Here is a 22,080-nt window from a genome sequence, read left to right on the forward strand (position 1 = left end):
TAACAGGTTAAGGGTTCGCCTTGGTCTGAATGGTGCCCTCTCCTGTGAAATCCCGGTTAGAAGAGGCGTCAAACAAGGCTGCATGTTGGCCCCTTTCCTGTTCAATTTCTTTATTAATGACCTCATTCTCATAATGGCCTCCCCTAACTTTTTCCCCCCTTCAGTGGGGAACAGGAAGATAGCGTCTTTACTTTATGCTGATGACCTAGTCCTGCTGTCCTTAAATAAAATCGGGCTGAAAAGAATGTTGTTACGATTAGAAGATTATTGTGAGGCCCAACATCTATATGTCAACTATTCCAAAACTAAAATAATGGTATGTGGGAAATATAGTAGGTCAAAATCTAGCTGGACCCTAAACGGCCAACCACTTGAACAGGTCAACACCTTTAAATATCTGGGTATATGTCTTAACAACAAGCTCAGTTGGAGCCCTCATTTGGAGGCGACCAAGTTATTGGCAGCAAGGTCCAGTGGTCAATTAAGAAATTTTTTTTTACTGCCGTGGAGGTCAATTTATTAATCCAATGTTAAAAATTTATGTGGCCAAACTTCTCCCTAAAATCCTATATGGCTCAGAGCTCTGGGGCCACTCAGAAAAAGCCAGTCTTGAAGTTCTCCAAAATTCGTTTATGAAACAGTTAACTGGCCTTCCCAAAGGTACCCCATCAGCCCATTTAAGAGCGGAACTTGGTCTACCCTCTTTGGCAGCCAGGATTGATCTAGCCTTCCTGAGATATTGGAAAAGGATATCCTTTTCGGAGGATTCCTCTCTCACAAAACTTTGCTGGCAGGACCATCCGGGGCTGGGTGACTGGGCCTCAAAATGTACCGAGTTACTAACAATTTATGACCTCACCCCAAGTAAAGTTTTAAGTTTTAACCCTTCTGATTTACAAAACTGGATTTTTAATCACAATGCTTACCAAGATAGAGCATCAATTGTGGCAGCCTCCTTCTCCTCTTGGTACCCGCAAATAAAACTTAATCATGTCTCGGCTGCTTACTTTACCAGTTTGACTTGTGCCCCGTTACGCAGAGCCTTTACAGAATTGCGGTTTCAATCTATGCCCTCAGCCATCCTAGAGGGCAGGTATAAGGGCATCCCGCTCGCAGAACGTCTTTGTATCTTTGGATGCAATGTGCCTGAAGACTTAGGTCATTATATGTTTTTATGTCCCTTATTCCAACACCCCAGAGAAAAGTTTTTAGCCCCTTTTCTGCGTACCACCAGGGGGTGCTCTTACCAAAAATTAGCAGTCGAGTTACTAATGGACAGTAATAACCAGGTCACAATTGCAGTGGCTAACTTCGCACTCTACATATGCCAATTTGCTATGCCATCAAACTGGAGACGCTTCCTAGTTCTAGGTTTTCTGGTTTTAAAATTGAGTTTTGTAGCTTATAGAATCAAACTATGTTTGACTGTTTTATTCTGTTTATATTTTTTGTATGGTGCAACGGCCTATGGCCATATGCAAATAAAATATTGATTGATACAATTGTTTGTCACAAGTCACAAGTCAAGACTCACATGTTTAATTTTGTTGTTCTTTATGAAGATTAATGAAAAGTTAGCATTTTGCTCTTGTCTTAAGTCATGGTATCCTACTGGCAGATCCTAAATTTCACACCATGTAAAGATTGTTTTGCCTGAGCAACACAAAAGAGGTTAAGTGGGTAACTGAGAAACACAAGAAGAAGTGAAAAGGCAATTATTGAATTGTTGAGATTAGATGCATGCATATTATATAATAATATCTCCCACCCTTCCTCCCCATAGGAGCTCAGAAGACAGTGACCTTCTGACAGGTTTAAGAGGGTAACTGTTTATTAATATCTATGATGCAGAGCTTCAATGGGTGGTGCTTTAAAAGGTCGTAGGCAAAATTCAACATTATTTTATTTATAATCCACACCTTCATAAAAGTGTTATCAAGGCGGTAGCTTTACTATGGTAGGATTTTATCTGTTGAATATCTGTCACACAACCTTTATAGGCACACGTGCGATGTGAACATATTTAATAAAATTACTATGCAGTAGCTGTGGTATTCCTTTAAAGTTAAAACCAGAAATCCAGCAGAAGAAGCCTTGCTCGTTGCTGCCTCTCTGGAATTTCTAGTTGTCATAAAGTACTTAAAAAGACAAGACTCTTTACCAGGCTATGAAAAGCCGTTTTTGGATTGCGGTTTGTACACGATAGTTTCAAAGCACTGCACCAACCGGCCGCTTCTAACCGTGCCTGGTTTTTATTTAAAATATGTACATCGGCCCCTATGAATAACCACCGTTCTTGCCTTGCACATGGTTCGGTGGGAAGCCACCGGAGATCCCAGTAGACCGGAAGTAATTGGAAGTTTCCGGGGGGCGCTCTAGGCACTACTCGACAGACGCGCGGCCCGTTGCGCTCTGGCTTCGACGGGAATCTTGTCCTCCGCGGACTCGACCTACCTCTTCCGCTTCCCTTTTGGAGGCCGGTGGCCAGCTACCGTTGGGGGGCGGGAAGCGCCGCGGCAGGCAAGAGCCAAGAAGAGGACGGCGTCTGTAGGGTATCCACGGAGCTGGCCTGGCCTTTCTCCCCACTTTCCCCCTGAGGCTGAAGGCGGGCTATTAGACGCTTGGAATTGCGCCCGCCGCCTCTGCTGCTACGAGTCCTTGGGCGGGGGCGAGTTCGCCGCCTCCGCTGCCCGGTTTGTCCCTCCGTAGCGCCGCCCTCCCCCGCTCCCCGAGGTCAGAGTCGCGCGGGCCCATCTCGGTGTGTCCCATGGATAGGCACAAAGTGAAGCGCCAGCGGCTGGACCGCATTTGCGAAGGTAACGCCCTGGGCTAAGGGAGGGACTGTTGGGCGAAGGGTAATCGGAGCTCGGCGGGAGAAGTGCAGACCTTGCCTCGAAGTGAGCGGGTCTCTTTTGGAAAGCTGTGGAGGGTCTCGTGCCCCCTGAGTTTCTCTTCCAGGCGCTGCAGTGACAGGAGACTTGGCAAAGGGTTTATTCCTCTCCCACGCCCCTCTCTTTTAACAGCGTGGTTGAGATACCCTTTCCACTCAAAACCTGAATCCTGGCGATATTGCCAAATCCATCCGAATTTTGAGATGTAGAACAGGATCGGCTGAAGACCCAGTCCTGCGAGGGAGCCTCATCTTGTTCCCTGTCTTCCAGAACAATTTGGGAAGCTTAGGATTTCATATGCTCCATCTCAATAATCCTAACAGCACTAGGCCAGTATTATTATCCCCGTATTGTAGACGGGAGAAAGGACTAAGGCCAAGAGCATGATGATTTGGTTAAGGCCTCTCCGGTAGTACTGTATAGACTGGCCCGAATAGCTTTTGTGCTCATGGCTGGTGGGTTGGAGTACGAGTAAAGGAGTGTCAAAGATCTAGGCAAACGTGGAACTATAAGATTCCATGGTGCATCTTGAATTTTCAGAAAAAGAAATTCTATAAAATGTTTGGGGAGGAGTGGGCCTCTCTAATTGCAAGGTGGGGCAGGAGAGGTTGGCAGCTGTATCTTGGCAGAGTTGGGAAAAACTGTTTGGGCGAGAGAGGCTATTAGGAGCTCTAGCAGCTGGGTTGTGCCTGTTTGGGGAGTCCCAGCTGACACTTCAAGAAATTGTTGTTGATGCTTCTGACAGGTGCTTCCAGAGCCTTCTAGTATTATGGTGGAAATTGTCAGTCTACTTGAAAAGTACATAACGTTGGATTGGATCTAGATTAGATTAGTTGAAGTGAAGTCCCATTGATTTTAATGGAACTAACTTGCCCCCTTATTTGTCCACTACACTATACCAGTGTGGTGTAGGGGTTAGTGTGTTGGACAAGGACCTGGAAGACCAAGATTCAGATCCCCACTCAGCTATGAAGCTTGCTGCTTGACCTTTGACCAGTCACAGTTTCTCAGCCTAACCTGCCTCACAGGGTTTTTGTGAGGACAAAATGGAAAGAGAGAACCTTGTATGCCACCTTGAACTCCTTGGAGGAAGCTAGAATAGAAATGTAATACATAGATAGATAAATATCAGTGGGACCTGCGTTTGACTAACTTGGCCTGGATCCAGTCCATTATTCACAGGACTTCTTAAGACTTGGAGAGACCTGGGAGCTAATTTTTAGTTGGAGCCCCCTCTTACTTCTCATTGCACCCTGTGCCAGTTCCCTTTTTTTCTTAATTGGAGTGTATTGTTGATGATGCCCCTGGAGTCACCCCCATTTCTTCAGATTTTGATAAGAAATTTTCACTTGTAAAGTGGCTGGTGGGCCTGGAAAGTGTTGTTTCTGGGTCAAGTGGCTTTTTGCAAGGCTGTTCTAGAGATCTAAAAGTAAAGATGGAAAAGATAATAGAGATCTTTACATGTTTGACAGCAAATGTGTAGATACTTGAAAGTGCAGACAATTATGAAGTAATGGGTTGTATTGCTAGTTCAGCTGTTATTTGGCATGCTTTCTTAACTCTCGCACTGTGGTTGCCTCATCATGTGACTAATTCCTTTAATTGCCTGACAGTGGCTTCTTGTCAGGATGCTCAAATGTGGATGTTATTAAGGAGGTGCCATGGGTATAATGCCCTGTGGCCTAACACTGTTGCACATACCTGCTTCCTATCCTGAAGAGACATAGGAAGATGCTGATGCAAGTGCAAATGTTTCCTTTTCCTCCCTCCTTTCCAGTTTATGTTGTGATTTATCAAAGAAGTAGAGTGCTTAATTCTTCACTCCTTTGTAGTTATCTCAGTTCTGTACTTTATTTTTTGCATGGACTGTATTGTCCTCACTCCTTGCACACATATCCTGACTTAGCTACAGAGGTTAGGACCAGTTTTTCAAAAGCTTTCTGCTTTGGTGAGATTCTCCCTCAAAGCATACTGTAGGTTCTCTTCCCTTTATCTAGCTGGACACGTGCTGGAAGACTGGACACTACTAGACAAGTTATGCTCATTTTGCATTGCAGCATGAATAGTGTTTGGCAGTAAGTCTCACTGAGATTCCTGGGATTTACTCCCATGTAGGGTTTGATAATCTTGACCACGATGGTGAGCAAGATGAGCCCAAGTTTTCCTCTGCCCATCAGAACAAGCAGATATGCTTTTACCTCCAGCACCAAGATTTTGGAAGCTTTTGCTTAGCCACAGCTTGTTGTGTCATCCCAACTAACAAACTGTGTGGTTAACGTTAACTGTGGCTTGTTCGAACAAATGAACAGAAACCTTGGTTTCAAGTTTGCTTGTTTCAGATAATTTTATGGTTACTGAAACAAACATAAAGTAATGAGTTATTTGTATGGGTTATCATAACTTTTCATGGGCTACATGGAGTTATGACCCTGCTTCTGTTCAGATGATCTTTTTGCTTCTCTGCCTGCTGCTACCAAATTGCTTTTAGACCTATTTCCTTTAAAGAAACTTTTGAAAATAGAGCTCTTCTGATTTTATTTTTTCTACAGATAACTCCCAAATCGCACACTTGTGCGAACAAGTTATAAATATTTAATATATGGTAAAAGCTCTGTGAACTGCCAAAAGGCAGAACTGATTATATAGTTTGTAAGTCTATCTGGGCCCTGTTGCATGCATCATTAATTCAGGCATGTTTGCATGCTGGTAGGACACGGGAGGTTTTGCATGTCTGAAAAGCATACTTTTAAAAGCAACATAGGAAGCTGACTTATACTAGCTCAGACCATTGACATACTAGCTTAGTAATGCCTACAGTGATTGGTGGCAGCTCTCTAGAGTTTTAGATAGGTGTGTTTTCCAGATTGAGAGATATCTGGGACTTAATCTGTGACTTTTTGCGTGTACTTTATTTTATTTATTATTTATTTATTTCCTATTTGTTTTATATCCTGCCCTTCCAGCAGGGACTTTACCTCTGAGGTATGGCTTTTCTCTGATTCCTGCCCCCCTCCAACCCTAATGTTTGTTCTCACTATGAATTCTTGGTGTTCACTTAGGACTGACATAAGCATGTGTTCATGCTCACATTTGCAGCTGATTCGGGATTATTTTTCCCCTGTAGGTATAAGGCCTCCTATTGGTAATGGCCCAATGCCAGCTCGTCCTCTGGTTGCCCTCCTGGATGGCAGAGATTGCACTGTAGAGATGCCTATCCTGAAGGATGTTGCCACAGTGGCTTTCTGTGATGCACAGTCAACTCAGGAAATCCATGAAAAGGTAAACACATTTGAACAAAGAAAGACCTCTGTTTCCAATGAACTGGGGATCTGATTCAGGAGTCTGCACATTTTGCTTTTGTTTTAATAGCCAACTATTATTTGTAGATGCTTCCAACCCCTCCCCTCCAAAAAAAAAACCCTGCAGAAGCCTAATGTGAATAGCAGAGAATTTGTGGGAGGGTGATGTATTTTCTCAGACTTCACACTGAACTTTTGCAGAAGGCACACACTATGCCTTGCTGTTTCTGTCAACTACAGAAGGCCAGTGGGGAGGGAGAGAAACAACTCCTATCTTGAGTTCACTGCAAAGCCAAGAGAATTGGAGAAAAAACGAGTGGTTTGTCTTCTGTAGGAGAAGTGAGATGCTGCTTGTGTCTTCTACAGAAACACTTTGGGAAGGAAGAGTAAGTCACGCTCCCTTCCCTGAGTTCTCTGCAGCTCGCAGAACTTGGGGTAAGGAATCCTTTGCGGGCCATGTGGGATGGGGCAGGGCTGCTCACCACAGGGGGTGGGGAAGTACTGCTGCTGGCAATCAAGTAAGTGGGTTTGCAAGATCCTCATCTGACTAGTTCTAATGCTGTGGAGCAAGCATTATTCTGTTGTTCTGTCTTCCTATAGGTGCTAAATGAAGCTGTTGGGGCTCTGATGTACCACACCATTACCTTGTCGCGCCAGGACCTGGAGAAGTTCAAAGCTCTCCGGGTCATTGTGCGAATTGGCAGTGGCTATGACAATGTGGATATCAAGTCAGCTGCAGAATTAGGTATGGTGATCCCAGTGCTATATTTTCTAAAAATAAGTGAATACATAGAGTGAAAACATGCACACTGCCTCTCTGTGTTCAGTTTACTGGGTCTAAATTGGAGGTTAGCTGAAAACATAAATTCCTGAGAAGTGATGGAATGCTTACTATTGTTGAGAGAGAAACATTTGCAAAGTGCTCCACTGTTTTTTTAGTTATATTTGTTCTCATAAAAACCTCGGTAGGTAAGGGCTACTATGGGTTAGAGCTATTTTAAAGAACTTAAGTTGAGAAATAGTTCTTTGCCTCACTTGGTGGCAGACCTGCGAGCAAATGCACTAACAAACATAGCACTTGCGTTACCTACGAGTAACAGTTTTTGCAGGCCACTATTTTCTGGTTGCTCTGGGGGCTTAAGACCAGAAAGTAGAAAACGATAGCCTAAGCCCATTTACTCAGAGGTAACTTTCATTGATTTCACCGGAACTTAGTTTCACACAAGGGTGTTTTGGTTCAAGGTGTAAATTATTCTAATAAGTAGACTTGACCAGGTGTACATAACAACTAAGCAAACATAATACAAAAGTACAATGTGTTTTACAAATTAAACTATATGTATACATACAGCTTAAAAGCAGTAAGTGCTTACTACTGGTCTAAATACCTGTATGAGAGTGGCCTAAAGGAGTTTCTTGATTTCTTTAGATTCTGTAGTCCTAGTCAGTAAACAGTTGCCATACTGAAGTACCTAAATTCTCTTGATTTTTGTTTTTGTTTTGGTATTCCATCTGTGTACTTTCTTGAAGTGTTGAAGTCAATGCAATCTAATGCCAAAATGAATAGTGTTGCACTGTTTGACAATAGCATCTCTCTAGCTATGGTATCCTTGAGGATGAGTATTTTCAAGAAAAAAAAATATAATATTTTATTTATTTATTTATTTATTTAACTTGTATACCGCCGCATAGCCGAAGCTCTCTAGGCGGTTTACAATAACTAAAAACAAATACAATTTAAAATACATATTTTAAAACACAATTTAAAACACAATTTAAAAATTTAAAACAATATAGAGGGATTCCCTGGTGGATAGATCATAGCTGAGAAGTAGAGAACATGCCTTGCAAATAAAAGGTCCTTCCCTTTCAGTTACTGGTATATCCAGTTTAAAATGTTTTAGGTAGCAGGGCTGTGAAAAACCTCTGCTACAGAAGATGGACAGCTTCTGCCAGTCAGATAAAAACAGGATTAAGCAAAATAGAGTGCTGATCAGACTTTGTGTAGTGCAGCTTCTTACATCCTTTACATCATTCCATTTTATTGGAATGGAGAGTCTTCTTTCCCCAAAAATTCTTGGCCAAGCCATGGGGTTGATAGTGAGAACACTTCTTTGCTCTACATGAAAGTCAAAAAGTGATATCCTTAGTGTGATTGGACATCTTGTCTGGCAACGGGACTTCTCCTTCCTCTGTTTCCCCCTCCAGCCTGTTGTACGCTCCCCCCCCCCCCACAATATGCTCAGAGCAGATTTTAGGGACACTCAGGAGCATGAGCAGATTTTAGAGACACTCAGGAGCATGAGTGGGGAGAAGAAAAACCACAAGTCCCATTGAGCAAGTGGGTTTTTATTGTGCAAGCTGTCAGAAACCATTGGATGGCACCTAAAGTTTGGGACTGGGCTGGTGTAAAAATGTTGTATAATGTGCAGGTGTCAATTCAAAATACATTGCCTTGTTTGTAGCTCTGGAGTGTTGGGAGCTCTCTTTTCTTCATCTTTTTGAAATTGTTTGGAAATTATATGAGTCTCTTTTTCCATTCTCCTTAGGCATTGCAGTGTGCAACGTCCCTTCTTCTTCTGTGGAAGAGACTGCTGATTCTACCCTCTGCCACATCCTGAACCTTTATCGTCGTGTTACTTGGCTCCACCAGGCCATGCGAGAAGGAAACAGAGCCTCAAGTATGGAGCAGATCAGAGAGGTGGCTGGAGGTGCTGTGCGTATCCGTGGTGAGACCTTGGGCATCATTGGCCTTGGTAAGAAATTTGCTGCTGTTAGAGATATAGGTGTAGTTTAGACAACTATTTGGAGCTATGGGAGCAAATAATCAAAGAGCTTTGGAGTGTGGCAATTCCCTCCTTTCATGGTTTGAGGCAAACCATTGCTAGAGTTTATGCTTGCCCTCCAGTCCAGGATTGGAGATGCAAATCACTATATCTGAGGAGAGAATGTGCAAGCCCAAACCTCCTTTACTGCTACTTTACATAGTCCAAAACCATAGTTTGTGACTGAATCATCTCATTGGAAGATTCCTTCCAGAACTATTGAGTCTCTTTCAATTAATACTGAATCGGCCTGTGATCAGTAATCACCACAATAATCTAGCTGTTAAAACATAAGAGTATAAACCCCAGTACTATATCCTTGGAGTCTAGGGAGGGAGCACTGAACTGAAGGATTATGGGGTGTTCGGAGACTTCCTAGGCCAGAATTTAACACCCTTCTGCTCATCCCACTCTTCTGACCATTGTTTAAAAGTAAGCCAGTCTTTCCCTTTTAGATACAAATGCATCAGTGATACAGTTCAATATGAGCAAGGCTGAAGAAAGTCCTAGGTGTCTTGTTGGCCAGGCATCCACAAATTTAGTGCTGCCTCTTAAGGATTATTTTGTTTATGAAGGTATTTATGCTTGGCATTTTGACCCTAGAAAGCAACTTACAATAAACTCAAGATAAAACACATATGACATTGCTTCTCAACCCCTGCCCAGGGTAGGTGAGGAAAAAAATGATAGCTTATTTTAAAAAAAGAAGATGATGGATGATTCCGGCATCTAAGAATAGAAAATATTTTTGTAGATGTGAGGAGACTTACCTAATCATTAAATTGAAGATTGCAGAAATATGATGAATGACACTGCTGCTCGCTCACTCTCTCTCCCTGTCTTGTTGGTTGTTTGGTTCAACTTTGATGGTCCTGCTGTGAATGGGAGGTTCCCATTAACAGGTCAGGGATGATAAAAGTGGCTGTTTTATATTTAGTCAGGCCAGTGGTTCATTTGGTAGAGCATCCTTCTCCAGCTTGGTGCTGTCCAGATGTTTTGGCCTACAACTCCCCAACCTTCCTGACCATCGACCATGCTGGAAACATCTGGAGGGCACCAAGTTGGGGAAGGCTGTAGTAGAGTATTGTGAATTCTGATTGGTAGTGGTACTTCAGGATTCCCAGAGATGCCTTTACCAGTTCCAATGCCTAAGATAGAGATGTGAAGGCCCAGGAAAATTTGGGGGTGGGTGGGTTCCGAAGCCTTTTTTTTCTGAAAAATTGAAAAAAATGAAGAAAAAATGGATTATGGAATGTTTTATTTTAGCATGATGAATAAAATGTTTTGTTGAATCTTGGTCCCCCCCTTTTTCTCAGTTCTTTTTATGGGAATGGATGCTTTATGTCTGCTTGACACTGTGGAGGACTAGTGGAGACATAAATAATTTTCTTTGTTATTAATGTTGATGGTTTCTTCTGTTTTTTTATTGTTTTTTGCCTGCTCCTCATAAACTGGCAAAATGAAAGAGGTTCCTTACAGTTCAGGATCTTGTACATCCATTTGTTACAAAAAAAGTAAAATTTTAAAAAAGTAAATTCAGTTATTAATAATAGTTAAAATAAAATGTACTTTTAATATACCAAATGTGATAATTTTATGCCAAACCAACTTGTACATAATTACATTTGATGTTCCTGAAATAACAAAGTGACTTTCAATCTGTAAAAAGTGCTAATGCAGTAGGGCCTCACTCATATGGCGGGTTATCTTCCAGACCCCCGCCGAAAAGAGAAAAACGCCGGAACTTGGGGCCCTAATGCATTATATAATACACACTCAGAAACACACACCAGGCAATCCAGGCAATATAGCTGTAGCGTGGGGAGCTCCAGCCTCCTCGCTCCAGCTAACAGTGATCAGCTGTAGCGCACGGAGCTCTTGCGCTACAGCTGATCGCTTTCAGCTGGAGTGTGGGGAGCTCGTGCGCTACAGCTGATCACCCCGCTGGCACCGCTGTATTAGTGGGGTGCCAAAAAGCGGGGCCCTACTGTATTGCATTTTTTCAATTTTTCCAAAAATTACTGTTTTTTTTCTGGAAAAAAAGGGGGGAAACCACAGTTTTTTTCCATGGCTTCAAAATTTCCAGAAATTTTACATCTCTAGTCTGAGATCCTTTAGCTGAAGATACCTGGAACATGCAAGGATGCATGCTACAACTCATGCTATGGCTTTTGATAACATTGACCATGGTGTCCTCCTGGACTAACCGTGGGATGGGTATCAGGGGCACCATATCATGGTGCTTCCTTTTTAGCTGCAGAGCTGTGTTCAGAAAGTATCACTGGAAGAGTATTCCTCGGCCCCCAGGCAATTGTGTTGGGAGGGGCTCTGCAGGGTACTATCCTTTCCCCAGTGCTATTCAGAGGTGTAGTTATCCAGGGTCTAAGGCCCCTTACTTTTTTGGGAACCAGCAAGGTCCCTATGTGTCCTGTGAGCCAATCTGCATGAAAGGGATGTATATTAGCCACTGAGAAGAGTCTTCTAACTTGCTTCCTTGTCATTTCCTGCTGATTGAATGAAACTAGTTTCTATTAGTTTCCACTTCAAAAGCCAAGTTGTGAAGACAGAATTCTATAATTGCACAAGAGGCGGTGAATCCTGATGATAGCATCCCATCTACATCATCAAGCAGTTGGGTAGCAGTAGGAGACACTGAATTCAGTACTTTAAGCAATATATCTGGCAACAATAAAGGACAGTCAAATGGTGACAATAATAGAGAAGCAGGAAGCAGTACTCAACTCTGGCCAGATTATTCTATAATATTAGAAGGTTGTATAATTTTAGAAGGGGACATGGCTGTGCTATCATGAAGGGACCCTGCACTTCTGAATTTGCTACTACGCTACTGGTGCTGTTTAACATCTATATGAAGCCATTTGAAGTGGTCTTTAGGAGCTTTGGAACAAGGTACCATCGTTATGCTGATGACATGCAGCTTTATTTCTCCATAACATCTGAAACAGGACAGGCGCTGAAAGCTCTGGATCACTGTCTAAATGCAGTGATGGACTGGATGCGGGTCAATAAACTGCTTGAATCCTGGGGAGGCAGAGGCTCTTTGGGTTTGTGGTTCTCGTGTCCAGGAGATGGGCAGGTTACCTGTTCTGGGTGGGGTTGCCCTCTCTCTGAAGGAGCAGGTGCGTAGCTTGGGGGTACTCCTGGATACATCTCTGTCACTAGAGGCTTAAGTGTCCTCTGTGGCTAGGAGTTACTTTTACCATTTTTGTCTGGTTTGCTAGCTACAGCCATTCCTGCACAGGGATAGCCTGACCACTGTAGTCCATGTGTTGGTGACCTCGAGGCTGGATTACTGCAATGCACTCTTTGTGGGGCTGCCCTTGGGCCTGGTTCGGGAGCTCCAGCTGGTGCAGAATGTGGCAGCTAGACTGCTGATGGGGGCACATAACCGGCATGTGATGCCATTGTTGAAACATCTGCAGTGGCAACCCATCCACTACCGAGCCAGGTTCAAGGTCCTCTTATTAATTTACAAAGGTACCTTAGGGACCACCTGAACCTTATATCCCAGCTTGATCATTGAGATCGTAGGCCTGAATATCATTGGCCTGAGTTAGCCAGGCTCATCTGACAACAGCGAGAATTCAAACTTTTAATGCCATCGGCCCAGTCCTGTGGAATGCTCTGCCAACAGAGATTCAGCAGGCACCTTCTATTCTGATTTTTAAACGCATGCCAACAACTTTCCAATGTCACCAGGCTTATGCAGGCAACCAAGACAGTATCTTTCTGCAGTAGTTAGTTGATTGATACCTTACTTAAAATTTTATATGGTTTTGTTCTGTGTTTGTATATGCAAACTGCTTTGATTTTTTTTATCATTAATTTTTATTCAAATTTTCAAAAACAAAACAAAACAAATTAATAACTGTTACAATAAAAACTATTGACTTCCAATTTGTCGTAGATTAGCTATAAGTCTATAATATATGACAAACCTGTCTCTTAATAAAATTATACAATCACCTTCCTCCAGTGGTTATCTTAATTGGTATAAAATCTCATTAACATCATTTTATTCTTTCCACAAAATGTCAAAGAGAAGTTTCTAATCCTTGAGATATATATCCATCAATTTTTCTCCAAATAGACATGTCAATTAATCCATCTCTTCAGGTCTACTAAGTCCAGTAATTTCAATAGCTCTTCTCCCATTCTCCCATTATCAGTATTGATTCCATCTTTACACACCCAATAATCTTGATCTTGCTGCCATAGTCATATAATAACGAGTCTGATAGGGATTTCTTTCATCACAAATATTTTCTTGCCATCAATTCTGAATGTATTACTGAAATGTTGTTGTAACGTATCTCTGTTCCTCTTTTTTACAGAATGCGCTAACACATCTCTTGAGAGTTTTTCCATTGTCACATATCTGGAATTTATTCTATAAACTTTCTCTATTTCAAGTTCCATCAAATCCTTCCAATCCAGGAATTTTTTCGAGTCGTTGATATCTTTATCTCTAATCTCTTCACCAATTCCTTCAGGGGCAGCGCTGAATTCCAAACAGTAATATTTGTCTTTAGGATCCATCACAACCATATAATCCAAATCTTTTTCCAGGTCCATATTTGATAAATCTATTCCAATCTCCAGGACTTGAACCTTCCCTTTGATCTTTCTTTCATCTTCTTTTTCTTGTCCAGTTATAGAATCCTGAATTTCTTTCAACTCCTGTCTCATTTTGCCAAATCCAATTTTCATCTCTTGTCTGTTCTGTCCCAGCTCTTGTTTCGTTAACTTAATCTCATTCATTATTTTCTGAAACATATTTAGAGAGAGAACCCCTTCCTGAACATTCAGGGTCTCAGCCACCTTCTTGATTGTCATTCTTAAAACCAAAAGAACAAAACCCCTTCAATTCCAATATAGTCACTATTCTCAAGCAAAGAACAGTTTATTTCTTTTTCCAGTCACAAATGAGTTAATCTTCCAGCCAGATGACATCACCCTCTAGACAGCACGAACTGCCTTATCTCTTATATGTCCAAAACAAATTTAGTTCACAGTGTCCAAATGATTAGTGGCATAGGGAATAAGCAAATTCGCCAAAAAAAAAAGTAGACCAGAAAAAATAGTCCCAGACATATAATACTCAAATATCAGATAAATCAAATTTTCTCTTCAAATCAGATGCCTCTCATCCGTTTATATCTTTAAAATGCTCAATTCCATGCCAGCTTTTTGCAATAAAAAACAAAGATAGGCTATTTCGATTTTCTTCCTCCTTAATTCCGTATGTAAAAGAGAAAGTTATAACTCACCCAGGGCTTCTTTGTTGCTGACTCTTTGACAAATCTCTTTTGCAGTAACGATAACAAAATGATGATAATAGACAGGAGGATGCTTGCCTGTTAATTTCCGTTTTTCTTTGAAGAAAAAAAAATCTCGCTTAATCAGTTAGAGCCTGTTTGTAATCCCTGGCTCCGTCCGACGCTGTTGGCTACCTTCCTTCATAGGCGATTCCAATGAATGCCAGTCCAACAAACACCACGGAACTTCTGTGGCTAATCTCTAAGTTTCTCCCTTGCCTGGGAGAAAAATTTCCCAGTCAAAAAAACTCTTCTGACTGGTTTTAAAACTGAAAAAGCTTCCTCTGAGACGAGAGCTCATCTAGAGGCAAGCACAGGCAGAGCGATCCTCCTGGGAAGTCTCTGCTTTGATTTTTTTTAATAATTAGTGGTATATAAATATTTTTATAAATACATACATGTAAACTGTTGTGTGAAGTCTGCCTGAACAGCTGTATATAAATGCCTTAAATAAATAAACTCCCCTAACATTTATTGGTGCCACAAGAAAACTGTGGCCTTGGGACCCTCAATTGGACAGGGCCCTACAATGTTCCTATGTACATGATGTAACGTAAAATCAAGTTCTGCAGGGAGCAGATTCTGGTACTGAGCCACAGGGCAGTATCCAACTAATTTGTTCCATCAGTGCAAGGGTTTCTCCTTGTGCCATGGAACTCCCCCCTCTCCTTCTCCTGCACACTCCCTAAATCCATTCTGAGAGTTCCCCAACCCTCTGGAGCAGATTTGGGTGTGTGTGAGATATACGTGGGGAGGTTCTGTTGTGCACGTGGAAATCCTTGTGCTGACAGACCAAGTTAGTTGGATACTGGCCATACTCCATCTCTGTCCCATAAATGATTAGAGAAGGAGCTGCAGAAAAGTTTGTTTTATCTAGAAACTTTTCTGCAGCTCCTTCTCTAAATCTCCGTGCAGTCCTTACAGAACACTTCAGCCAGTCCATTGATCACTGCTGTTGCATATATATGGGGTGGGTCTCCTTCAAACACAGAAGACCTCAGCACTCATCAGTCTTCCCACCCCTTTTCCCAATCCCTAAAAGAGTATAGAAGTTTTTCATAAACTATGTCTCTTAAAGTCAGGATCATTCAGACCATGGTATTCCTGATCTCTGTGTACAGATGTAAAAGTTGGACAGTGAAAAAAGTGGATAAGAGAAGGATCAGCTCATTTGAAATGTGGTATTGGAGGAGAGTGTTGCAGATATAATGGACCACAAAAAAGACAAATGATTGGGTATTAGAACAACTTAAACCAGAACTATCACTAGAAGCTATAATGATGAAACTGAGGTTATCATACTTTGAACTAGAGATGTAAAATCTCTGGAAATTTTGAAGCCATAGAAGAAAACTGAATCCCCCCCCCCGTTTTTTTCCAGAAAAAAACCAAAGTTTTGGAAAAATTGAAAAAATGCAATATTAGCACTTTTTACAGATTGAAAGTCACTTTTTTACTTCAGGAACATCAAATGTAATTATGTACAAGTTGGTTTGGCATAAAAGTATCACATTTGGTATATTAAAAGCATAAGAACATAAGAAGAGCCTGCTGGATCAGGCCAGTGGCCCATCTAGTCCAGCATCCTGTTCTCACAGTGGCCAACAGCACATTTTGTTCAAACAATTATAACAAATTGAATTTACTTTTTTAAATTTTTATATTTTTTTGTAACAGATGAATGTACAAGATCCTGAACTGTAAGGAACCTCTTTCATTTTGCCAGTTCATGAGGAGCAGTCAAAAAACAATTTAAAAACCCCAGAAGAAACCGTCAACATTAATAACAAAGAAAATTATTTATGTCTCCACTAGTCCTCCACAGTGTCAAGCAGACATAAAGCATCCATTCCCATAAAAAGAACTGAGAAAGGGGGGGGAGGAGACCAAGATTCAATGAAACATTTTATTCATCATGCTGAAATAAAATATTCCATAATCTATTTTTTCTTCATTTTTTTTCAATTTTTCAGGAAAAACAAAACAAAAAAGGCTTCAGAAAATGGGTTTTTTCCAAATTTATCCAGTTTTTTTCCAGGCGTTCACACCTCTACTTTGGACATATAATCAGAAGACATGATTCACTAGAAAAGACAATGATGCTGGGAAAAACAGCAGGGAGTAGAAAAAGAGGAAGGCCAAACAAGAGATGGATTTGATTCCAGAAAGGAAGCCACAGACCTGAACTTACAAGATCTGAACAGGGTGGCTTGTAACAGATACTGTTGGAGTTTGCTGATTCATAGGGTCGCCATCAGTTGTAATAGACTTAAAGGCACATCTCTCCCTCTCTCTTTCTCTCTCTCTCACACGCACACAGACATCTCTTATTCTGAGTCTCCTCCCAGCGATCAGTTCTTTGTTAAGAATGTGATGTGCTTCTTCTTAAGGCAAAGATATTTTCTTTCTTTAAGGTCGAGTTGGGCAAGCAGTGGCTCTGCGTGCAAAACCCTTTGGCTTCAATGTGATTTTCTATGATCCATATCTGTCTCATGGAGTGGAGCGTTCCCTGGGGTTGCAAAGGATGAGCACCCTGCAAGATCTGCTAATGCACAGCGACTGCATCACATTGCACTGCAGTCTCAACGAGCATAATCATCACCTCATCAATGACTTTGCCATTAAACAGGTGCAACCTTGCATTGTGCTGAGAGTATAAGTTACTGCTGTCGGGGGAGGGGGTTCATGAAAGCTAAGAATGTGCGGATCTGGTGCTTGCATTTCTGCTGAGTTTAGCTTCTTTTGTTAACTATATGAATAGATGGGTTCTGCATTTAGGAACTGCGTGTAACAAATGTTTGGTTTCAGTTTATACATAATAAACCCTGTAAATGGCAATACCATAAATAAATAAATAAATAAATAAATAAATAAATAAATAAATAAATAAATAAATAAATAAATAAATAAATAAATAAATAAATAAATAAATAAATAAATAAATAAATAAATAAATAAAGGCAGTACCAACCAACTAAACAAAGAACAGAGGTCACAGGGTTATGTTTAAACTATTTCAAACAACTCTAGATTATTTTAATGTCATGCTCTTCCTAGTTTGCCTCCTCAATCTTCTTTTTTATACTCTACCTGTTACAGCATGTTCCATTTTATACTATAGTGAGTAAATGCTTGTTTGAAGGTTTGATTTTTGTACTTCTGTTATATGGTTTTCTGAAATGTTTCTTCCTAATTGTTGCCATCCAGTGGTCCAGATCTTTGGAGTTCCCTTCATCCACTAAGAGGCACGTTCTTGAGGAGAAAGATTTGGTTGACATACTACCATCTCTAGAGCTAGTACTTTTCCTGCCTTAGTTTTGAACTGTAACAGATTCCAATGTCTAGTCTCCTGACCAGTTTACACCAGTTTAAGCTAGAGCTCTGTCTGTAGGCCAGGCAGGGAAAAAAAGTCATTGAGAGTGCTGGACTTTCTAAACAGGCCTTAATCTTCACCAGTTATTTTAGTTATTGAGCACCAAAGAGTGCTGGAACCACCTTTTCAGCTGACTCTCCCTTTCCTCCATGCTGTGAAGAAAAGCAGAAGTTACAGGAGGGATGTTGTGGCTTTGCTTTACAGTCTAAGCCCTAGTCTGTTCTCCATTGCCCCCACACTCATCTTGCATATAGCATTGGCTACTGCCTTTTCTACCTTCCTCCCATTGGTCGTCTGTTCCTCACTCCTATTTCATTGCATTTGAGTGTAGGGTGGTTCACCCATGTGTGAGAATCTGACAGCTTGAGGGTGGGCCAGCTGCATTTACAAGTGGCAGAAGAGATCTCTTAGGTATCCCTTCTGATATCACACATTTTATGAGGGTAGCCGCCTTGCTGAATGCACCTGTCATTCATAAATTCCTCACTGGAAGCTGAACCTAGTCCTCCAGGCCCCAGAGAATCCTTTTGAACTTCTAAGACAGATTTCATTGTCCTATATGCCTGCACGCACACCGCATTTTCCTTCTGCTTGTTTGCCCAGACAGAAGTCCTGGGTTTGGTTTGGTCCGGGTTGGGGTGTGTATGATGGGGGGGGTGTCACTGGAGGTGCACCTCTAGCATTGTTCCCATTGCTACATCAGTAGTGATTGGCTATAGAGAGGAGATGAGAGGTCCATCTCCCAAGAAAATCTCTTTTAAAGAACCTACCCCCTAGTAGACAGACAGGAAATCATTCGTTGTCTGGGACACTACATGATTGACAGGCAGAAGGAGAATCTATAGGCAAGCAAATTCACTCCCACTATTTGGAGGTTGTTCAGTGCATAGTTGCTTCCTGGATTAGGCAGCCATGATTGTGTTATACCCACCCACCCTGCATTGTTTACACTGGGGGCAGGGATGGATCTGGCCAGTGGGTAGGTGTGGTTTGGCTGAAGGGGTGTCATGAGCCAAATGGGGAGGTTCCCCAGTGCTGGTTTACAGAGATTATACTTGTGATAGTGTTGATGGTTATCAGCCCTGGCCACAATCATGGTGTGGTCTTGGAGGATATCCATGCTTGGACACCACCTTTGGTTTGCAGATATGGCCATTGTACATTAATTGACCTTACTGGCCAATTAGTTTTTTTGTTGTATCAGGCCTCCTTCCAGATTTTATGTCCTCTCTTAATGTAAAAGAGTGCCTGATTTCTCTTCCCAGCCACCATTTTCCATCTGTTTTTAGTGCAAATTTGCAATTTTACCATTTGCCCACTCTCCTAGGGTATAACATTTATACCCTCCCCTTTCCTCCACTATCTCCATTCATCATTGTCATTGTAGAACCCTTCTCAAAGTCAGTGCCAAAGGGCATCTGCATCTCTTAGTCCTTTAGGTAAAGAGATAGTTATTGGGAGCAGTGGGGGTATCCTTCAGAACCAGGAGAGAGAGGTCTTGAACAATGCAGTAATGTTTTTCTCAGTCTGGGAGGAGCAGTCCACCTTGCCTGGAATAATCACCACTAAACTATATTGGCACTGTCTCTCTCTTCTCTTCCCCCCCACCCCGGCCTTAAAAAAGCCTTGAGAGGGATCCCAGGAGAGCCTGAAAGCAATTGTTCTACCTGGTGATGAAGGATTGGTTTGGGGAGGGAGGAGAGAGTGCAGGGAATGAACAGGTTTGGCTGTGGGTTTCCCCTGCCTTTCTCATCTCCCAACCCCTGACCACCTTTTTAAAGATTTGTGTTAACATTTTTATGATGATGTGCAGAGCTCTAGGTGTGTTTTCCCAACAGTCATTCCCAGACTGCCATTTGGACACAATAGTACATTATTAATCCTGAATAGTCCTTACATTTTTTTCTGCAGATGCGCCAGGGCTGCTTTCTGGTGAATACAGCTCGTGGAGGACTGGTTGAAGAGAGAGCCCTGGCTCAAGCCTTAAAGGAGGGGAGAATCAGAGGGGCAGCACTGGATGTGCATGAGTCAGAACCCTTCAGGTAAAAACTATGCTATTGCCCTGTGCTGCTGCCAGCCTGTACTACTTTTCTCCTCTCTCTGTCTCATGGCTGCTGGAGATAATTTTTTTTAATTCCTGTTTCTCTACATCACAGCTTTGCAAATGGGCCACTAAAAGATGCTCCCAATGTGATATGTACTCCTCACACAGCCTGGTATAGTGAACAGGCTTCCATTGAATCTCGAGAAGATGCGGCTAAGGAGATTCGAAGAGCCATCACAGGTAATTGGGAAGGCAGATCTGCAGTTGCTTCTGAGATTGTTTCGCTGGGATAGGTCTATACAACAGAAATTTCTGTCCATTTCTTAAAGTTAGGGCTGTTGTGATGGAACTCCCTGCCTAATTGGTGGAGATGGAATGAAAGTCATTGGATTAATTCTTGAGGTTTTTAAACCATTTAGACTGTTTGTTCTTCTACCATAGTGTATGGGGAATTTGGTGCTGTTTCAGTGTGGAGTGATGCCCTGGAGGATTTTCTTGACTGCATTTATGTCTAAAGTCATTGGTGCACCTAGAAGGACTCCAGTTGAAGGAGTCTCTTTTCATGAACATTGGGGAGGAAACAATTGTTTCTTGTACTACACCACTCATATAGCTCATATGTATATGGGTGCATTTTTCTTGCAGTTTATATCCAAGCACTTAGGGGACCTTTCCCTGTGCCTTTTGGGTATAAATAAACTAGCATCTAATATACCTCTGGATTTCTTGACTTTGCTCTAGGTATAATTCCTGATCATCTGAGGAACTGTGTTAATAAGGAGTACTTGCTTTTAGCGGCTCAGTGGTCCAGTATTGATCCTGCAGCTGTACATCCAGAGCTTAATGGAGCTGCAGCTTACAGGTGAGATGTGCATGCATTCTTATCAATAGCTTTTTGTATGGGTTCATAAATATTGAAATATTCTGCTATGTTGAAATAAAGCAGCTTGCTTTGTGGACTGTCATTTTTGAGCAAAGAACACCAACTAAGTTAGCCCAGAGGGCTTCAGTACCTCTGTTCCAATGGGTTACTGGCTAGTTGCACTTGTAGTGCTTTTAATGTAGCTGTACCCCTACAACAACAAAGACAAGTCTGCTTACTTTGGAGGATAGTGACCTCAGGATTGTGGCCTGACAAATGCAAGTTAAAGTTGTTCCAGAAGCTCATGCCATTTTGCACTCACCTTCAGTGTGCTTAATTTCTGAAGGCTTTTTGTTCAGTGTTGGTGTGTGCTGTCAGTGAAGCCTTCAAAGAAATACTCACCGAAGTAGCTTGTAATCACCTTGTGTTTTCTTTTTGTGGCAGGTTTCCTCCAGGAGTAGTGGGAGTAGCAGCTACAGGGCTGGCAGAGCCACCAGTAGAGGGGATTGTAGCTCACAGCATTCCCTCTGTCTCTCACTCTGCACCCCATACTCCTTCACCAGGAGAGTCAAGCAAATTGGAGCCAGACAGAGAAATCTCCACTGACCAGTAGCATCTCTGTTGTCCTTTTCATACCCCCATAAGAAAACAGAGAAGGTCTCCTGTTTTAGGACATATTGTGATCCCCCTGGACTGTTTCCTGTTCACACTGGACAGGAGAATGCATTTCATCATTGGCAAATTCTAGCTCTTGCCTTTAAACAGATATTTTATATCAGATTTAGTTTAAGTCTTTTGGTGAATCATTTTCCTTGTCTGGGGCAATGAAGCAGTGACTCTGTATCCTCTTGGTAATGTTTAGTTTTAACATGCAAGTTCCCATGCCCCTGCCTCCACCATGTGATATAGGGAGAACAGTATCTGGCTTGAACACTGAGAATTCCAGTGATTCCAGAACAACACTGGTGTGGATATTTAAGGTGGTTTCTTAGGTTGAAGATCAGCTGAGTTTCAGGTACAAGGAGCAAAGCACACTGCAGTGGGGAAGGAAGTTGTGCATGTAGATTGCTTGGTAGGAAGGGAAGTCCTTGCTCAGTTGTCGGCACTTATTGCTTTGACCTGCCTATATGCCGTTAACTGCTGTGCTTGGTGGGTGATTTTCTCCCAGGATGCTGAGGGTAAGTAATTGTATGAACCAGAGTGAATTGGAATCTGATTTGTGTTTCAAAACATGTGCAGAGAATAATTTGAATTGTCTTGACAGCCAAGATGCTTGTGAAGTTACAGGAAAGAAGATTCAACTGAGATGTGGGCCTAGCTCAGGGAATGAGGACTCAGCTCCATATAGGGAAGCAGGAGTTTCAGAACTCAAGGTGACAGGTTACATAAATGCCTGTTCTTTGCACACTAATAGTGCAACTTTGCGACAAGAAGATGATTACAGTAG

The 22,080-nt window shown here is 41.9% G+C and overlaps 1 protein-coding gene across 1 annotated transcript; it reads left to right on the forward strand.

The window, feature by feature from the left end:
* The first annotated feature begins 2,325 nt into the window (after positions 1-2,325).
* Positions 2,326-21,413, forward strand: LOC133380436 (C-terminal-binding protein 2-like). The gene is made up of 9 exons (XM_061617704.1): positions 2,326-2,816; positions 6,016-6,170; positions 6,791-6,935; positions 8,740-8,946; positions 16,769-16,983; positions 19,639-19,769; positions 19,884-20,011; positions 20,513-20,633; positions 21,078-21,413. Exons 1-9 carry the CDS (start codon positions 2,768-2,770, stop codon positions 21,244-21,246), a joined length of 1,320 nt encoding a protein of 439 aa, XP_061473688.1. The 5' UTR covers positions 2,326-2,767; the 3' UTR covers positions 21,247-21,413.
* Positions 21,414-22,080: the final 667 nt, after the last annotated feature.

The sequence above is a fragment of the Rhineura floridana genome, chromosome 3 (genome assembly GCF_030035675.1).
Source record: "Rhineura floridana isolate rRhiFlo1 chromosome 3, rRhiFlo1.hap2, whole genome shotgun sequence".
Lineage (NCBI taxonomy): Eukaryota > Metazoa > Chordata > Lepidosauria > Squamata > Rhineuridae > Rhineura > Rhineura floridana.